The sequence below is a fragment of the Ictidomys tridecemlineatus genome, chromosome 4 (assembly GCF_052094955.1).
Source record: "Ictidomys tridecemlineatus isolate mIctTri1 chromosome 4, mIctTri1.hap1, whole genome shotgun sequence".
Lineage (NCBI taxonomy): Eukaryota > Metazoa > Chordata > Mammalia > Rodentia > Sciuridae > Ictidomys > Ictidomys tridecemlineatus.
Window position 1 is genome coordinate 197,021,500 of NC_135480.1, and position 18,651 is coordinate 197,040,150.

The window sequence follows — 18,651 nt, forward strand, 5'->3', positions numbered from 1 at the left end:
ACTATGGTCATATTATATTACTAATTTATATTATAGCACGTAGCACAGTGTGTGCTGTGGAGTTTTCCAGCTCTGCCCTGGCTGGCTGCTAATTCTCCTCACAGTGGTCAGTGGGACTGGCATGAACACACTCCTCTATCCTCTGTTACAAGTCTTGAGATCTGAAAGTCAGATGAGCATAATTACCAGGCTTAGGTGGCAGTTTAGATGCTCTGGTAAATTTGTTTTTAGCTACTTCTTTCTCGTTTATCACACGAGTTGATAAATCACAATTATGAAAACAAACTCCATATAGAACCAAAGGTATTTATTCCAAAATTACAAGGAAGGAACTTTATTATTATATATTTAAGTTTGATTTTTGTCCTTTGGTTTCCAGCAAAATAGAAGGCATAGAATATATGTGTAATGTACAAAAGCTAAACCTCACAGAAAATGAAATTGAGCATATTCCAGTATGGCTAGGAAGAAGCTGAAATTTTTTCGAGTCTTCAATCTGAAAGGCAACAAGATATGATCAGTAAGTTATTCAAAGTAGTAAAAATTCTTTCCAAATTTTAAGGTTCATTGAAAAAAGATTTTAAAAACCTAAGATTTTTAAGAATGATATTTCTCCTTTTTCTATTGACCAAAATCCAAATTCAAATATAATGTAGAATGCTCTAGAGTAATTAAATACAGAAAGTTCACATTTTGCATAGGCTCCACAATAACTAAGAGTTGATCTCTTAGCATTTTCCCATTTATCATTTCATTTCATTCCCATTTTACAAGTAAACATTCAGAGAGGTTAAGTTACTTATCCACACAGCTTGTACCAGAATTCAGATTATTGAATGCCTAGAAGAGTTCTTTTGTTCTGACTATATAACCTTATAGTAACTATATCACATATAGCAGTTAATCTTGATTATGCCATTAAGTGTTAGAGGAAGTTCACTAGCTTTTTATAGTAGAACAATTTTGTTGTCCTAGTTCACATAATTAGATAATGATGTGTATTTTTCTCTGGATTATGATTTATAATTTTCTTCTGGCATCTATTTATAAGTTAGCTGTTCAATAAGCATCTTCTAAGTAAAAATATTATTTAAGTTCTTTTTAAGATTGAAAAGGTCATGCTAGAATTTAAAGAACATCAGTCATAAAATAGAAAATTAAAGAAGTGACTTTAAGTATCAGCCTAGACTTTCCTTATGTGACCTTAGAGAACCCCTTAATCCCTCTAAAATTCACTGTGTTGATTGGAGAAAATAATCATGTACTGCTTCTTTTATAGGAATATTATAGGGCTTAGAGGAAATGTTATCTGTGAAATGCTTTAAAAACTTTTAAATACTAAATACTAAGGCTGTGTTCCTTAAATTTTCATCCGTAGAGGCCAAAAATAAAAAGCAACATTTGTTTAATACTGTGATATTAACAATATCTATGCTTCTTTATTTCATCTTCATAAAGATCTAGTAATGTGACTCTCTTACCATTCCACTCTGACAGTGTGAGAGTGGAAGTCTCTCCAAGAGTCTCAGAGCCAAGGCTCACACCATGCTGTAGAGTATCAATTTGAAGTCTTGGATCTTATGGGATAAAGGAAGAGGAAGCCATGAATCTAAATTTGCCATAAATATACAGCAAAGTAGTTAATCCTTAGGTAGTAACAGTCAATCCTGAGAACAGGAGTAGCATTTGATCAATATTTATTATTTCTGATTTTACATAATGGTCTCATTCCAGCTTATATTTGACATAGGCATCATTAATAGTGATGCACATTCACTTAGGAGAGAAAACATGTCTCTGTATTAGGTATTTGGAGTAGTTTTTTTCCCCAACCCTTTTCTCTTTGAATAAACATGAGAATCGTACTTCAATACCTATGCCTTTTAGCCATAAATTACAGCTCAGTTATTCTGAAGATTAATAAAATCCTTTTTATATCCATTTTTCAATTTGTTCAATCAGTATCATGAAAAGATAAAACCTTTAATGTAATGTAGACTTGAATTCAAATTCTGTTGCATTCACTTAGGCTCTGAGCTTTGGGAAAGTCACCTGACTTTTTTGAATCTCACTTTCTTCATCTGCTAAGTGAAGATGATATTTCCATCATAGGTCGTTGTGAGGAGTGACAAATGTGGCATACGGAAATGCCCAGCACTGTCCTGATCAGCTGAACGCTCACTTCTCCCTTTCTGTTCTCTTCACACTACTACTTTTGAGCCCTGGGTTACATGAACAGGTTTCTTGCCATGTTAAGAGAAATTTCCTTTACTTGTTATTTCCCTTCAGTAGTTTATTATTTTTAAAGTAAAATATACCAATGCTACTGTTGTGTCATTTCAGCTTCAGGATGTCAGCAAGTTGAAACCACTTCAAGATTTGACTTCTCTGATATTAGTTGAAAATCCAGTCGTGACCCTTCCTCACTACCTCCAGTTTACCATTTTCCACCTACGTTCGCTGGAAAGTTTGGAAGGTCAGCCAGTAACTACTCAGGACAGGGAGGAGGCTTTTGAGAGATTCAGTTTAGGTAAGATGACAGTTGAAAAAACTGAATTTGAATGAGGAAAGAATTTGTTTTCAGAACTTACCTAGAAAAAATGTATTATAAACTTTCTGATGACATTACATTTGCAGAGATGCTACCATAAATCAACTAATTTAATTGAGCATATTCAGTGCACCAGGCACTGCACTTGACACTAAGGATACAATGGTGAGCAAGACACTTGGTGCTGGCCTTCATGCAGCTTATGGTTTTGTGGAACAGACAAAAAGCAGTTAAACCCAGGTAAAGCAACAGAGGGGAGCCCTGTTGTGGTGCAGAGTGGTGTAAAGGAGTGACTCGAGTCAGTGACATGGAAGCTGAAGGCATGGGGAGGAGAGGCCAGCCATGTGAGGAGTGGCACTCAGGGAGAAGGAGAAGCTGGTTCTCTGGGGTTATAAAGACCCTAGTGGAGTCAAGCAACTGAAAAATCAGTATGATTGGAGGAGTGCAAGAAAAAGTTTGGAGAGAAGGGGGAGGTTCAAGATAGAACAGAGCCTTGTGGTTTGGATTTTATTCTAGCTGCAGTAAAAAACCATGGTCAAGTTTTAAGCAGGGATGGGCCAGGAACAGGCTCTATATTAAGGAGATCATTTTGGATGCAGGTTGGAGAATGACTTGGAGCAGGGCATAGAGGAGATGGAGGTGCATGTTAGGAAGAGCTATGACAGTCATGCAGGCTAGAAGTGTTGGTGGCCTGTGCTTAGGCGATAGATGTGGAAATGAAAAATAGATGGATCACTTTTAATGGTAGAATCCGCAGCACCCTCTAATGGAGTGGGTAAATCTCAGGCTTCTGGCTTAATTGGCTTAATTAGGTGGTGATATCATGTAGAAAATGGGGGAGAATTCAGAGTTATCTTTAGGACATGTTGAGTTTGAATTATCTGTGAGACAACCAAATACAGAGTTAGAAATATGAGTCTGGAGTTTGAGGTTCATTCATTTAAAACAAAGACAAAAGAGACAAAGAGAAAAGGGATGTATTTTGCATACATAGTCTGAAAATTTGAAATGTTTAGCTCTAAAATCTGTATAAAATTCCTTTCAGACTATTTTGAATATAACATGTATATAAAATATAAATGAATTTTGTGTTTAGAATTGGGTCCAACATCCAAGTAACTCATTATGTAATTGCAAATATTAGAAAGTCTTAAAAAATCCAAAATCTGAAATATTTCTGGTTTCAAGAATTTTGGATAAGTGAGACTCAACCTGAATAAATTTGATAGTCATCTGCTTAAAAATGATACTTAATTCCACATGAACTTTTAAAAAATCTAAAAATTCACCAGTAGTTTTGTAATGCCAGATTTGTGGGATCCCAATAGACCTCCAGGAGCCGAATCCGATGCAAGCACACAAGAGTCTTTATTGCAAGCTTGAGCCTGGACTCACAACCGTTTCCGATGCAGCCATCCAGGGAGTGAGTCCCGGTCCTTTGTCCGGTGAGATTTTATAGGTTTTGGGGGGATACTCTATGTGTCACAATATCACACAACAAATCATTCCATACCACAGGAAAGTCAAACAACAACTCTTAACATTGATTAGCACATTCAATGGTGAGAACAAGTTGTGTAGGGGTAATTGGTTAGTGCAAGAGGCGGATTCCTTTGAACTGATTGGTTTAGGCCACGAGGGAGGGGTGTACATGCTAAACTACATGGTTTCCCAACATGTTATCAACCACCATAAACTACTGGGTCATCTGGCATCCCAGGTATTTTCCCTGTCTCATGCTGATTGGTGGTTGCTAGGGGGTTGCTATGGGTCTTCAACTAGCCTGAGTCAGGGACACCTGGCACCACAGATCTCTCCTATTATTTGCAGACAAACAACTCAGCAGGGTGGGTATGTGCTTAGGAGTGCTCTGTGGTTTTTCTCAGGACAAGGGTCACGCCTCCTTCCTTAGGACAGGCCTTGAGGTAGAAGCTGGTTTCTCAAAAATGGAGTCACATCAGTTTCTCAGTTTCTACACCAGGAAATGGGCAGAAACAACAAGTAGTTAACCTCAAACCAGTAGCAAATAAATTAAGAAATGAAATACCCAACAGCAGAGTGAAGAACAAATCATGCCTCAATTGTTTTGTCCTTGAGAATATCAGAGGGTGGGATTAGAGAAAGAGGAGGGAATACTTTCTCCTTCAGAAAGGAGAGATGTGCACATCTCGGGTAGTTTTGTTCCTTTGGTGTTGGGAAAATAAGAGTTTTCCCATGGATAGGGTCTGTTTTCTCAATAAAATGTGAGGTCTTCAGCTCAGAAAGAGACTCAAAGTAATATGGAAGGTTTGAGGAAAAAGAGGAAGATATGAAATCACCATTTTAGAGTATTGGGTAACAAGCTGGTATGTTCAACCACTTGGAATTGATGTTAGTTCACTTTCAACCTACAGAAAACATCAGTTTCATGTTGTTTGATCCAATACTTCAGAAATATAGTAAATTTTTGTTAGTTAAGACACCCCCCCATACACACACACACACAACTCTACATTAGTTTTTCTAAAGTTTGTTTTGGAATCATTAAAAATTTAAATAATTTAAAGCAAAGTCATCATATAAATATACTGTTGGAAGAAATGTTTCAACCACTTATGGCTCATTCATGACTTCAGACTGTAATTAGGAGCCTCTAATGTGGTGAGCTCTTAGGACCCAGTGGAGACCAGGTAGATAGAGTTTTTGGTCTCCTGAAGCTTTAGGAGGCAGGCAGATAGGATGTTACAACTCCCTGTGTGACAAAGGCCAGAGCATAAATTCAGGGTAGCATGGGAGCCTCCCTGAGAATCATCTAACCTGGGTAGAGGAGAGGGTCAGGGCAGGCTTCTCCAAAAGGTTTGTAAAGCTCAAGACCTAAAGGATGCAGAAGAGACCTAAAGGAAATGTTGGAAGACAGGCAGGTCCAGACACAGGGTGTGAATAAGCCTTCAGGGGCAAGAGGTATTGTCAGTATAAAGAACAAAGTCATTTCAGGAAAGCTGCAGAGGTATGCTTAAAGATAAGGCTCAAGAGGGAGATTGGGACCAAATCATGAAGATCCCATGAGAACTCTTATGGAAGCTTTTTGATTTCTTTATTTGTTTGCATTGCTGGAGAAAAACTCAGGGCCTCATTTATACTAGGTAAGTACTCTGTCACTGAGCTATATCCCCAACCCTTTATGAAAGCTTTTTGGATCTTCTAAGAGTAATAGGAAGCCCTTGAAGGATTTTAAGATAATATAGTATGTAAACGTGTTTGCCATATCCTTGTAAATGTAATTACTTACATCAAATAAAACGATGTATTTTAAAGGGGATTGGAGAAAAACCCCATTTATCAATATAATAAAACAAATTAAATACTTGGAAATAAAGTATTATCTTTTTAAAATGTCATCCAAATACAAATAACAATGCCTTCTTGCCTTCTAGTATAGATAGACCAGTTCCATGTGGTCTTTTCTCCCAAAGTCACGGTGTAATTTTCGGAGTGGAACCAAACTATTCCTAGACTTCTTTTGCATTGTTTTATTTTAGAAATGTTCTTTACTTATTAAAAGGAGGAAATATGATGATGAATAAACAATTACATTTTTATTGACAGAAAAGTCAGAAAGAGACTTGGAAAGGAAGATGCTATAAACTGAAGAGCTTAAGAACAAACAAAATTCTTTAAGGGAATTCAAAATCAAAATAAGTTAAATCATTAAAAGAGGGGATCATGGGATACAATCCTTGAGGAGCTAGAATTTGATCTAAGCACACAAAAAAATGAATTGGTAAGTCTGTGTTTACACTGCTTTGACTATGTTCTCATAAGGTAAAGAATGCTTTACCTTTGGCTCTAAGAAATACAACTTCCCAACCATAAAAAAGGGGAAATTTGCCGTTTAATATGTGCAAAAGTCTTTATAGACTGTAGTTGACTGTGAACTGTGTGATATGGCTGCCAGAAAAACCAGTGCTCTCTGTGGCTGCAGTATGTGAGGTAAGTATCCAGCACAATGGGGAAAGATGGTGCCCTGGTGAGACTGTTCCCAGTGTTTATATATATATATCAACAACATTGTTGGTGAGAGTGTATATTGGCAAAAAGTTTTAGAAGGCAATTTGGCAAAAATATCCAAATTTTAAATATAGAGCTCCTATGTCTCAGAGATCTCATTTCCAATAATATATTCTGTAGAAATGCTTGCAAGAATATGTAAAGATCATATATGTATGCTTGTATGTGTATATGAACATGTACCTATGTAACAGTGATGCTCACTACACCATTATACATATGAGTAAAAACTCCAAATGACTAAAAAGCCCCTCAGGGAACGACCATGCTGTGGCATAGTATATTGCTATTAATAAAATGAGGTCGGGTTATATGGCTTGACTTGGAAGGATGTCAGACACACTTTACTATATGAAAAAAAAAAACAAGTTGTTAAACAGTAAATAAAGTATTATCCTATATACATAAATGCACAATAGTGTAAGGATATTTGGGGTGGGTAGGGGTGGCAGAATACAAACCAAACTCATAAAAGTAGTTATTTCTGAGGAAAATTATTGAACATTTTCAAATTGACCTTTATGCATATCTGTAATATCTAAAGTTTATACAATTTGACTTTATGGTTAAAACAGAGAAAAAGATGTTGAAACAGAAAGATTTAGACGATCTAAATGGCGTAATTTGAGAAAAAAAGCTTATAGAGAGGCTTCCAAGGTCTTGGGACAAAGTTACAGGAAGAATGGCCAAAGCAAAGGGGTGCTCAGGCTGGAGAAAAGGAAACTCAGTGAGCTTTGATAAATGCTCTCAGATATGCAAAGGACTCTGTAATATGGAAGAGGAATTAGAATTACATACCAAGGCCCCATGAGATCAAATTAATACCTAGTAAACAAAATTATAGGAAAACAAAGTCTGAAAAATTCTAAAACCACATTGAGTGTTCTATAAATTCTGAAAATGTTTATTGTGGAAGAAACCGAAATAAGATTTCAACTTTTATAAGCACACTTCACCTTATGCTAGATTTAGAGCTCTTTGCTATATTTGGACAGTGTAAGTATAAACAGAATTTTCACTGATGGTAATGCCACAGCATCACAGAATGTTAGAACTCAAAGACATACTCAGATATTTAGTCTAAGCTTCCTGCTTGGGGCTCACAGAGTATAGTCATTCACTGAGTCTCGGTTCTGAACTAGTGTACTCTGCTCTGTGCTACATCTCTTCAAATTCCCCAAAATTATAACAGATTTTCTGTGGGTATTTAGGAGCTATTGATTCTACTTTAAGTACAGTGTGAAAACTGTCTCTCTTAGCAGTATAATATTACACAAAATTCCCCACATTAGACAGAATTCTTATAGAAAATGCCATACTTACTCTTCCCAAGCAAAAGGATCTCTTTATGTGAGGTGTTAGCTCGGTACTGGTTTGCGATGATACAACACTCTTTGAAAGCTCTGACACAGGGTGGACCTCTGGTGATCCGTGTGGCCCGCTGCTCGCAGGTTTCTTCGTCATTACGGTGGGCTCCATCACAGCAACACTTCCTTGGCACTGGATGTTTGTATTTAGCAGCTAAAAGGGTAATAATGTAAGTGCCCTTGATCAGGCTGAGTCAGCATCTCAGGTTTAGAAGGAATCTCAAGAAATACTCAGTTTCTACCACCAAATGCTCCCCTTACCCACAGGAGCCACAGTTCCAGTGTGTCCTTGGAACTACAGTAGGATTAGGGAGAATGTGACCCCACCAGGTGGTCATCCCAATTCACACTAAATGGTTAAAGGGCTTCCTGCAACCAAGCTAACTACAAACTTTCGAACCTGGAGCTTTGGGTTCAGGAGCATTTGAGTATAAGTTAAATATCTAAGAAGCCTTTAAATATTTGAAAGTATATATTGTTATTATATAAGAATTATTTTCCATAAGCTAAATAGCCTTCTTTTTCACATATTCCTTATAGGATATGGTTTGTGGATGTCTACTAGTGCCATCATCCTTCACTGTAAGTGTTCAATCAACTTCTCTACTATCATATCATTAAAACAGAGAATAAAAGCTAGAATTACTGTAACTAAGACAAACTAACACAAGCCTGTAGTCCCAGCAACCCAGGAGGCTGAGGCAGGAGGATGTCAATTTCAAGGCCAGCCTCAGCAAATTAACTCTGTCTCAAAATTTTTTAATTTGATATGGCTCAGTGGTAAAGCAGGCTTGAGTTCAATACCCAGTAATCCCCACTCAAAAAAAAAGTATAATAACTCATATGCAAATGGAAGAAGTCATTATATTACTATAAGAATGACAACTAGCTGAACTCAGTCTACAGATTTCAGATTGATGTTCTTTCTACTTAACATGACTGATTATCATATTACTATTTAAATAATTCCCATTGGACTTATTTCCAAAGAATAATCCAGAATGTTATTAGCTATTAAATATATGAAATGAAAGAAATATATTTTTACATATATTCTAAAGTTAATCAAATCATGGATTTAAAAAATATATATTTTTATTTGTAGATGAACACAATATCTTTATTTTATTTTTATGTGGTGCTGAGGATTGAACCCAGTGCCTCATGCATGTGATGCAAGTGCTCTACCATTGAGCCAGAACCCCAGCCCCTCAAATCATGGATTTTGTCAGAATAAAATGGAAAAATATTTTAATTGTTAGATGGAGCTTGTAGAGAGAAAATATTTGTGATAAATTCAAATTAATAATTTACATTTTAGAGATAGAACTGATATAGACTTGTTCTCCTCATATTAAGATTATAGAAAAAAAACTACTAGATTTATTTGGATTAATCTTTCTGAGGGAGGTGAGCTAGACATCCATATATATCTTTCTTTCCACCCATTTTATTTAAGTAAAATTACATAATATTTCATTTTCTCCAGTTTTTGAATATATGATACTGAAATGATCATATCATCATTTCAAATGATGTAGAAATGTTCTACAACTACATGAAACTCTTAGAGTACCTTGTTCATTTATTCTCTGTAGCAGATTTCCTGATGAACTTAGTTTAATTTCTTTGCCAGCTTCATCTATTTAAAACAAAAACAAAAGATAGAGACAAAGAGAAAGGGGGCTTGATAAAAAAAAGTTACATGGAACTATTTAAAACATTCATATCATTCAATTATCTCCAATATGATCATAACCTTTTTACAATCACATGAAACTTTTAAAGTACCTGGTTCCTGTATTTTCTGTTGTAGACATTTTCGTGGCCTAAGAATTTCTCTACCAGTTTCATTTAAAACAAAAGCAAAAGATAGAGACAAGGAGAAGCAGGGGGAGTTAAAAATCTATAAAAAAAATTGCATGAAACTAAGTATTTAAAACATTCACAAGTCATTCACTTGAGAAACCTGTTCTGAAAGCCTGCTTCTGATTAAGCATTGGGAACTACACATCTTTTTATTATTTTTTAAATTTGTTCTAATTAGTTATACATGACAGCAGAATGCATTTTGATTCATTGTACACAATTGCAGCAAAACTTTTCATTTCTCTGGTTGTACACAATGTAGCTGTAGCATCTCACCATATGTGCAGTCACACATGTACCTAGGGTAATGATATCCGTCTCATTCCACCATCTATCCTGACCCCATGTCCTCTTCCCACCCCTCCCTCCCCTTTGCCCAATGAAAGTTCCTCATTCTCCCCATGCCCCCCACCCATTATAGATCAGTGTCTACTTATCAGAGAGAACATCCAGCCTTTTGTTTTTTGGGATTGGCTTAGTTCACTTAGCATGATATTCTCCAGCCCCATCCATTTACCTATAGATGCCATGATTTTATTCTCTTTTAATGCTGAGTAATAGTCCATTGTGTCTATATACCACAGTTTCTTCATCCATTCATCTGTTGAAGGGCATCTAGGTTGGTTTCACAGTTTAGCTATTGTGAATTGAGCTGCTGCGAACATTGATGTGGCTGTGTCACTATTGTATGCTGATTTTAAGTCTTTTGGGTATAGGCCAAAGAGTAGGATAGCTGTATCAAATGGTGGCTCCAAGATTTTTAAGGAAGCTCCATACTACTTTCTAGATTGTTTGCGCCAATTTGGAGTCCCACCAGCAATGTATCAGGGTGCCTTTTTCCTCTATATCCTCATCAGCACTATTGTTGGATTCTGGATAATTGCCAGTAATTATGAACCATTCTAAAACCAAAGGACAGTGATTAAGATGTGGTCGCTGCCCATGAAGAGCCCACATGGCTGTGGGTGAGACAGGACTATAACTGAGTTTGAGGATATGAATGACCCAGTGCTGTCATGTTATAAATAGACCTGGTCCCTACAAGACCCTCCTATTAAAGCAGAAGGGAGTGATCAATTCTGTGTGGAGAAGAGGCCCCCCAGAAGAAAGGATTCTTCTACTTGCTTCTCCAGGCTAATAAAGGGGAAAGCAGTTCCCATGAGTAAAGGCCCAAAGGTATGAAGAACACAGCAGCAGATCAGAGCTACACCTGGTGCTGTGTAGACAGGCAGGAACAGCAGGACGAGAAATTGTTGGAAGATCTGGGAGAAGATCACAGAAGGTGTTGAGTACTATGCTAAAGAACTTGTTCTTTATCTTGAAGGCCACTGAAACACCTTATACAGGGGAGTTAAGTAGTCACAGCATTCTAAGATCATTGTGGAGAATATTCTGGAAGAGGGACAAAAAGGAGAGTTGGGAAGCAAATGATCAAAGTCAATCTCAGTGATAAACGCAGGCTTTACCATAGTCTTGGGAGTCCTCTGCATTCGCATTGGTGAGGAAGGTGAGTCCAGCCAGATGAAACACATCTGCATTGTCTTGGCCACCATCAGCCCCACAGCCCAGGTCACTCTTCTCTAGAGCTTGGAACACCTGTCCAGAAAGGCAAAAGGATGAGCTTCTTCAGGTGTGTGAAGAACTAAAGATACTGTGCATTGAGTGGTTAGCGCAACCTGTGAGGTGCACAGGGCACAGGTTTATCCAGGACAAAATCTCCCATCTCTATGCCTCAGTTTTGTGATTTTATGATTATAAATACATGCCTATTCAAAATTCACCCAAGACTGAAGATTCTTAGAAATTGACCCAAGATGTTTTGTACATAGAATACATGCTGCAATCAATGTCTACAACAAATGAATGAATAGGTGAAATCATGAAGGAGCGAATCAACAAGAAGAAAATCCAGTTGTGACATATAATTTGTGTCTCACCTGGAACTGATTGTCACACTTCTCTTCGACATTTAGGCAGACTGAGTCGGACACTAATTCTGCAGTCTGCTCTCCAATGACGATGTAATAGACCAGAAGTCGAGCTGAAGGAACCATGTTCTGAGTCACTGGGATGTTTATACTTTGATAAGAAGAATCTATAACCTTCTCTCTTGTGCCAAAGTGTACAATTTTGCCCCTGGATAAAATCTAAAAATAAATAGTGGCAGTGAAAATAAGTATAAAAACAAAACCTGTGCATCAGGATGGAGCTTGAAGAAAAAATGTGTATGTTCCAGTTCTTATAGTAGAGAAGCCAGGCATAGTCCCCCACTGGAGAATCTGAGACTTAGAAACTGAGTAAAAGTCAGACTGATTTTAGTTCAAAATGACATATCTAGAAATTAGAGAGGAATTCAGCAAGATCCTGTCTCAAAATAAAAAATAAAAAGGACTTGAGGATGTAGCTCAGGGGTGGAGTGCTCTGGGTTCAATCTCCAGTACCAGGAAAAAAGAAGAAAACAAATAGATGCACTCGCCCTGGCCATGAATACCTATAATTACAGATACTCAAGGGGCTAAGGCAGGAGGATCACAAGTTTGAGGTCAGCATGGGCAACTTAGCAATATCTTTACTCAAAATAAATATGTTAAAAGAGGCTAGGGATGGAGCTTGGTGGTAGTGTACTTGCGTAGCATATGTGGGCCCCAGGGTCAATCTTCAGTATCACCAAGATAATAAGTTAAATGTATCTTATTTGGGGATTCAGATTTTTAAACATAGATTATATTGTATATTGGAGGTTAGGGCTAAAAAATATCATGTAAAGTCAAAATGTCTTCAAAGATCCCTTTAACTGTTCATGAAAATGGTTTGTATTTATAAATGCAAAGCATCATTCTAATGTTTCTCTATAAACCAAAGAACAAAATGTTCAGGGTGGGAAAATAAGATGAAAGTCTATCATTATTGTACTTACCAAGTAATTATACTGAGTTATTTTGTCAATATACGGACTTTTGGATGTAACAGTAATGTTCAGATATTCTCCTACTAGCAGAGGCTTATAGTTTCCAGTCCAATGAATATAAAGGTAACTTTGGCTGGGAGATGAGTATGCTATTGCTTGGTAATCTATGCTGGCCTGATTTTCTTCTGGAAGATCTGGGGCATCAGTTTTGACCTGAAAAGGAAAATTTCAAAAAGACACATGAATGGTGTGTCAAGCTTTTTGTAAAAACGTCTTTTAAATTCTTTACTTTTTCAATTTCTAAATTTCACAATTCCAAATGCTAAGGGGAAAAAAATCCTCTAGTACTCCAGTGTTTGTACAGCTGCAGTTTCAAGTAATTTTGTAAAGACTATGGTAAATAATGATGGGATTATGGGCCATGGTGGAAAAGTTTGGTGAAATGAGGAGAGAAAGATGCTCCAGGAACAAATACCAGCTCCCTTCCTGAAATACCACATGAGCTGGACTACTCTTTCTGGGGATGGGAGGGCAGGGACTGAGGGAAGAGAGGGAAAATGATGGGAGGTAGCACCAAATCAAGCACTGGAGGGCAGAAGTTATGAATGAACATCACAGACACCATCTTTGTGAAGTAATGATACAGAGGAATGCTCCTAAACACAGGTGGGACAGAAATGATATCATGGCAGGAAAATCTGCCTTCAGACAGCAGAAAGATTACTAGCTTGTGATCTGGGGTCAGGTACACATTGGTTTGCATCCTGGTGCTGCCACTTATTAATTCTGGATAAGTTATTTGATCAAAACAGAGATCAAAACAGAGGTAGAAGTCTCCTTTCCTCTGACACAAAATGGCTAAGATGATATTTTCCACCTCTTACTGCTGATAAATGAATTTGTTCCTCAGAAATCTCTTAGCACAATGCCTAAGTATTCAGTAAGGGCTCAGTAGATGATAGTGAATCTGGGCATGCTGCAGTCATTGATCTGTGTAGTTAGTTATACCTGGGTTGAGACTGGGAACCTAAACATTATTTGCTAGAAGAGAAGATGATTGATCCCTAAAGTAGAGTGGTTTGTGCATTAGACAAAAAGGAGGCATTCACATTTCACCCTTGCGTGGCCCTGAAAAGAGACAAAGAATGTGTGTGTGTGTGTGGCAGGGGGGGATTCTTACCACTGATGTCCACTGCTACTCCTATTCTGAAATTTCTGGATTCTAATATAATTTTATTGGTGTAAGAGAAAACAGTTAATTCCCAAACTAAAAAAAAAAAAAAAAAAAAAAGGTGGATTGATCTTCCTTAAGAACCTTTCAATGGGTTAGAAGATTATCTCTTGTAGTCATTTGGTTTGTTTTCAAAATTGTAGAACTGTTCACTGGACTCATGTGTAAAATCTGTCACATCTGTTCTCTACAGTTTGCCAAAACATACAGTCAAAAGTACACACTGTCCTAGAAAATATAGCCAGAGATTCAGCTCACATCAAACTCCAGTGCCGTAACTCCAGATGGGATGTTAACCACAAATGAGGCTACTCCATCATTGAGACCTGTGATGCTTTTCTGTGATTCCAAGTTGACCTTCTCTTGGTTTTCATTGATGCTTTGTGCATTCAGGGTTACAGGGACCCCGCCTACCAACTGGTCCAGAGAATCCTTAACCTGCACCTGTTTGTTAGAACAATTCCATCAATGTCAACAGCTTATCATGTCTTTGAAAGCTCAACAAGTCTGACATTTTCCTTCCTCTCCATCAATGCAAAAATTCATTATGGTTGTTAATTCAGTAAGATTGTGTTCTTGACATAAAGAAATGTTAAATTCTATTTAGTTTAATCATCTTGAATGGATTCCCCCACATATCAACCTGACTCAGAACACAGACATCATTTCATTATGGCAGCAAAGATGTGACAAGATCTATGTGACCCACCTTCTGCATTTCTTTAATTATATTAGGACTGAATAATGGAGAAAATGAAGCAATGGCTTCTGGAAACAATATTTTTGTGTATGAGAAACAATAAATGGATACATTTCTTTCTTATCTTCTAATTCTCACACACATATCTATGATTATATATGATATATACATACACACACACACATATATATATATGTGATTTCACTAAGGATATCTTTGTTTTATTTTTATGTTACATAAATATATATTAAATCTCATAATATTTCATATTTTATATGTTACATATCACTGTATGTTATGTGTATATACATACTCATATTGTGTAGTTATCTAAGAAGCTATAAGCACATCTAATGCATTCTTTGAGTTTGGTCAATCTTGCTCTCTTAAAATTCAGTGGCCTACTGTAAATAAGTTGTAAGTGATGAATTTTAAATATAGTTGTTCCTCTGTATCCAAGACACATTGGTTCTAGGAGGATGTTCAAGGTTCCTATAAAATTCTGGCAGAGTAGATTTATACTTTAAGTCATCTCTAGATTCCTTATAATATCTAGTATAATTGAAACCGCATGTAAATAGTTGTCATGCTGAATTGTGTAGGGAATTATAATAAGGAAAAAAGTCTATGCAGTTCAATATGCAAGTGGAATCCACACATACAGACACCAATGACATGGAGGGCTGACTGGATACCCAAGGATTTTATTAACAGTAAAAGGTTTTCAAAGAAAGAATTAAAACATCGTGCTCCAGGCTTTCTAAATTAAAAGCAAAATAAAAATTTCCATTTAATAATTATAATACATAACATTATTTTAATAATATCTTTAACAATAATAAATATAATAAAAAATTAAAAGGATGCTTTGACTCCATACTATCAGCATTTAATAAAGGAAGAGTAGAGGAAAAAGAGAAAATTTAAGACAAAGAAGGGAGCAAAAAACACAGAAGAAATAGAGTCAGAGACAAAAAGTGTCAAAATAGGAAGGTCGGAGCGCAGCAGAGAGAAAGGAGAGCCCAGACAGGGTTGTGCACAGAGATGGCGGAAAAAGAAAAGCCCACAGAAAGGCACTCAGACACAGCAGAAACAAATGATGAGAGAAAGGGGTCTATTTTCAAAGAATGACCTCTTCAGCTTAAGGCTCTTTAAGAAATAAAGATATATTATGTAGTTATGTAAGAAGCTATAAGTACATCCAATGCATTATTTGAGTTTGGTCAATCTTGCTCTCTTAAAATTCAGTGGCCCACTGTAAATAATAAATATTGTCACCAAATAATTTTAAATATTAGTATTTTTCCATTCTTTTCATTGGTGTATTGTAGTTGTATAAATGTTAGTGTTTTTGAATTTTTGATTGACAGTTTTATTTACACTAATGTAATGCAGTGTTTATTGAGGAGATGCATAATGCAAGCCTGGCTTACTAAATAATGGCATGACCCTAAATGTCAATCACCCACAAGGCTGCACTGGTCTGCAATGTGCCACACCTGTGCCCACAAGAGGGGATGACCTGACAAGGAGTCCCTCTGTGATTTGCCTCTCCAGCGCCCTTCTCTTTCCTACCTCCATACACAGAAAAAGACAAGCATATTCAGCAGGTTCTCCCCAGCCCCACTTACCTTGATAAAATATGGAATCCCAGGCTTCAAGAAAAGAGAAGCAGCAATCAAGTTCAGTTTGTAGGGAGAGAGAACATATTTGATGCCAGGTACTTCTGCCTCTTCAAAAAACCCACCTAAACAAATGGCAAACGTGGTATTAGCATATTTGAAGTCTAATGATATGTATGGGTATCTACATTGTCTCTAGGATTCCACAGACTCACTCTTTCTCTCACTCCCTTCCTGCACAGATGGTATCTAAAATGGCATTAGGAAGCATTGGGTTCAACCCCCTTACTGTACAGATAAGGAGTCCAGAATGTGGTAACAGGAATAACTCACATACATAGGCATTGCATCAAATAGTTTTACACACATAATCTCATGTTGATTTTGATTCTCACCAGGAGAAAACACTGGAGTACCCGACATTCAAGCTGGATGGCCTGCAGAGCCATTTTGGATATCAGCCGGGCAGTATTATCCTATTTCAGCTATTGAGATCCTAGAGTCCCAGTGGCTTGCCAGTTACTACAGAGTGGTAGAGCTCTTCTCTAATCCCAGTCTTCAGTGAAATAAAAAGTAATACATAAAATTTAACTATAAATGAAAGTAAAATGTAAAGGAGCCCTAGAAATCATTTCTACCACTTTTATGCTCTCTAAATACTTCTAAGAGAAAGTTACACACACACACACACACACACACACACACACACACACACACACACACACTTACCTGTAGACTCTTTGACTGTTACAGCAATATAAAGGTATTTGTTGTTTAACTCTTCTAGACTGTGATATGACAGCTCTTTTACTGCTGTTTCAGAATCAAACATGACACGAGCAGTTCCATTTATCAACTTTTTAAGAAGGGAAAATATAAGTCATTTTACATAACTTACAAGGAAAATTTAACAATCTGTATTAACTAGCCTTAAACTGAAGGCAAATGTTGGATGACTGTTTTGGCATTGTCAGCAAAATAGATGACTGAGGCCACAGTTAGGTTCAGCAGTTGCTTCCTGCTTCATCTGTGTGGAGCTACAGATATGGAGGAGGCTGGAAGGTGACAGGGAACATTAGGCCTTTTGGGTACTAGAAACACAGATGCTTCTTCCAACCTCTGAGTCCTAATCTACCTTCAGAGGCCTCTCATGCTGCTTCTGCCATTAGCCAAAAGTTTGTTGAATTTATATTTAATTTGTACTTGGCTATTTATAATTTTAAACACTAACTATAAAACATATCACAAAGTAAAGGGGTATCAGGTGAAGCCATGTCATATTTATTATTTTGCCTTATTTTTTATTCTAAAATACTTTGACTTGAAGCTGGGCATTTTTATATGGTTTAGCTTTATTTACTTTATCTTTTTTTTTAAAGGACGCTAAGGATTGGACCCAGGGCCTCATACATACTAAGAACTTAGTCTATGACTCAGCTACACATCTGCCCTGATTTAGCTTTAAATCTCAGCATCAAGGGTAGAATTTTGCATTTTAAAGACATTAAACTTATATTCTAAATACATAAGGATTTTTAAAAAGCAGAGAATAAATAATTGATGAAAAATACATGAGTATGCAAAAGTAAGGTAAAATGACATAAACTCTTATCACCCATGGTATAATGTAAACAACACTGAAGAGAGGAAAAGGGGCCAGGGCTCTAATCTCAGTTCTAACGATCACTAGCCCTTAACCATGAACAAATAGCCTCCCAAATATTTATAGAAATCTACGCTTTGCAAGGAGATAAGTTGTCTCTGGCCATATGGTGGGAGTGATTTGGACCTGCAAAGAGTTTAATGTTGAAAATGATAGATAAATAAATAAGCCATTATGAAAAGGAAGGAATAGTCCCCCTTGATATTGACATTTTGGAAAGGATAATCTTTGATGTTTGGGGAAGGAAGGGAGAAATGGAACAAGTTCAGCTGATAAGAGGATGATGCCCTGGTCTTTATCTCAAGGGCAACCAGAAGCCAATGGAGGGTATTAAGCTTCAGCTTCCACACCTATGAAGAAGAACGAGGGATTGGACCAGAGGGTTCTGAAATACCTCACAGTTCTCACGTCATCTTTAGGTATGAGCGAACACATCTTAGCATCTCACCTTGGTGTTTTGCATTGCTTTTGGCATCATTTCCTTTTGATCATCTTTTATGTCTTCTTTTATTCCAAAAGTGACATAAACTTCAGCCTCAGTAACTGTTTTATTGTAGAAATATCTATCAAACAATACCATAAAATAGTTTTGTCCAAACACTTACAAGATTCAGATAAAAAGTAGCAATTTGAAATCACATAAAGCACTTGATACACTTCCATCCACTGTTACATTTCATAAAGCCACAGTAA

The 18,651-nt window shown here is 36.8% G+C and overlaps 1 protein-coding gene across 2 annotated transcripts in view; it reads right to left on the minus strand.

The window, feature by feature from the left end:
* Positions 1-286: 286 nt before the first annotated feature.
* LOC144377347 (complement C5-like) overlaps positions 287-18,651 on the minus strand; it is a 44,930-nt gene continuing 26,565 nt past the window's right edge. The window contains exons 8-18 of one of the 2 annotated variants that reach the window (XM_078048108.1): positions 18,407-18,521; positions 17,025-17,151; positions 16,305-16,420; positions 14,232-14,417; positions 12,752-12,955; positions 11,772-11,981; positions 11,301-11,430; positions 9,542-9,607; positions 7,922-8,119; positions 1,482-1,577; positions 287-496 (exon numbers count right to left, since the gene is read on the minus strand). In XM_078048108.1, coding sequence (XP_077904234.1) covers positions 492-496; positions 1,482-1,577; positions 7,922-8,119; positions 9,542-9,607; positions 11,301-11,430; positions 11,772-11,981; positions 12,752-12,955; positions 14,232-14,417; positions 16,305-16,420; positions 17,025-17,151; positions 18,407-18,521 — 1,453 coding nt within the window. In that variant the 3' untranslated portion in view covers positions 287-491. The remainder of the gene's footprint in view (positions 497-1,481; positions 1,578-7,921; positions 8,120-9,541; positions 9,608-11,300; positions 11,431-11,771; positions 11,982-12,751; positions 12,956-14,231; positions 14,418-16,304; positions 16,421-17,024; positions 17,152-18,406; positions 18,522-18,651) is intronic. The other variant, XM_078048109.1, reaches the window with a different exon arrangement.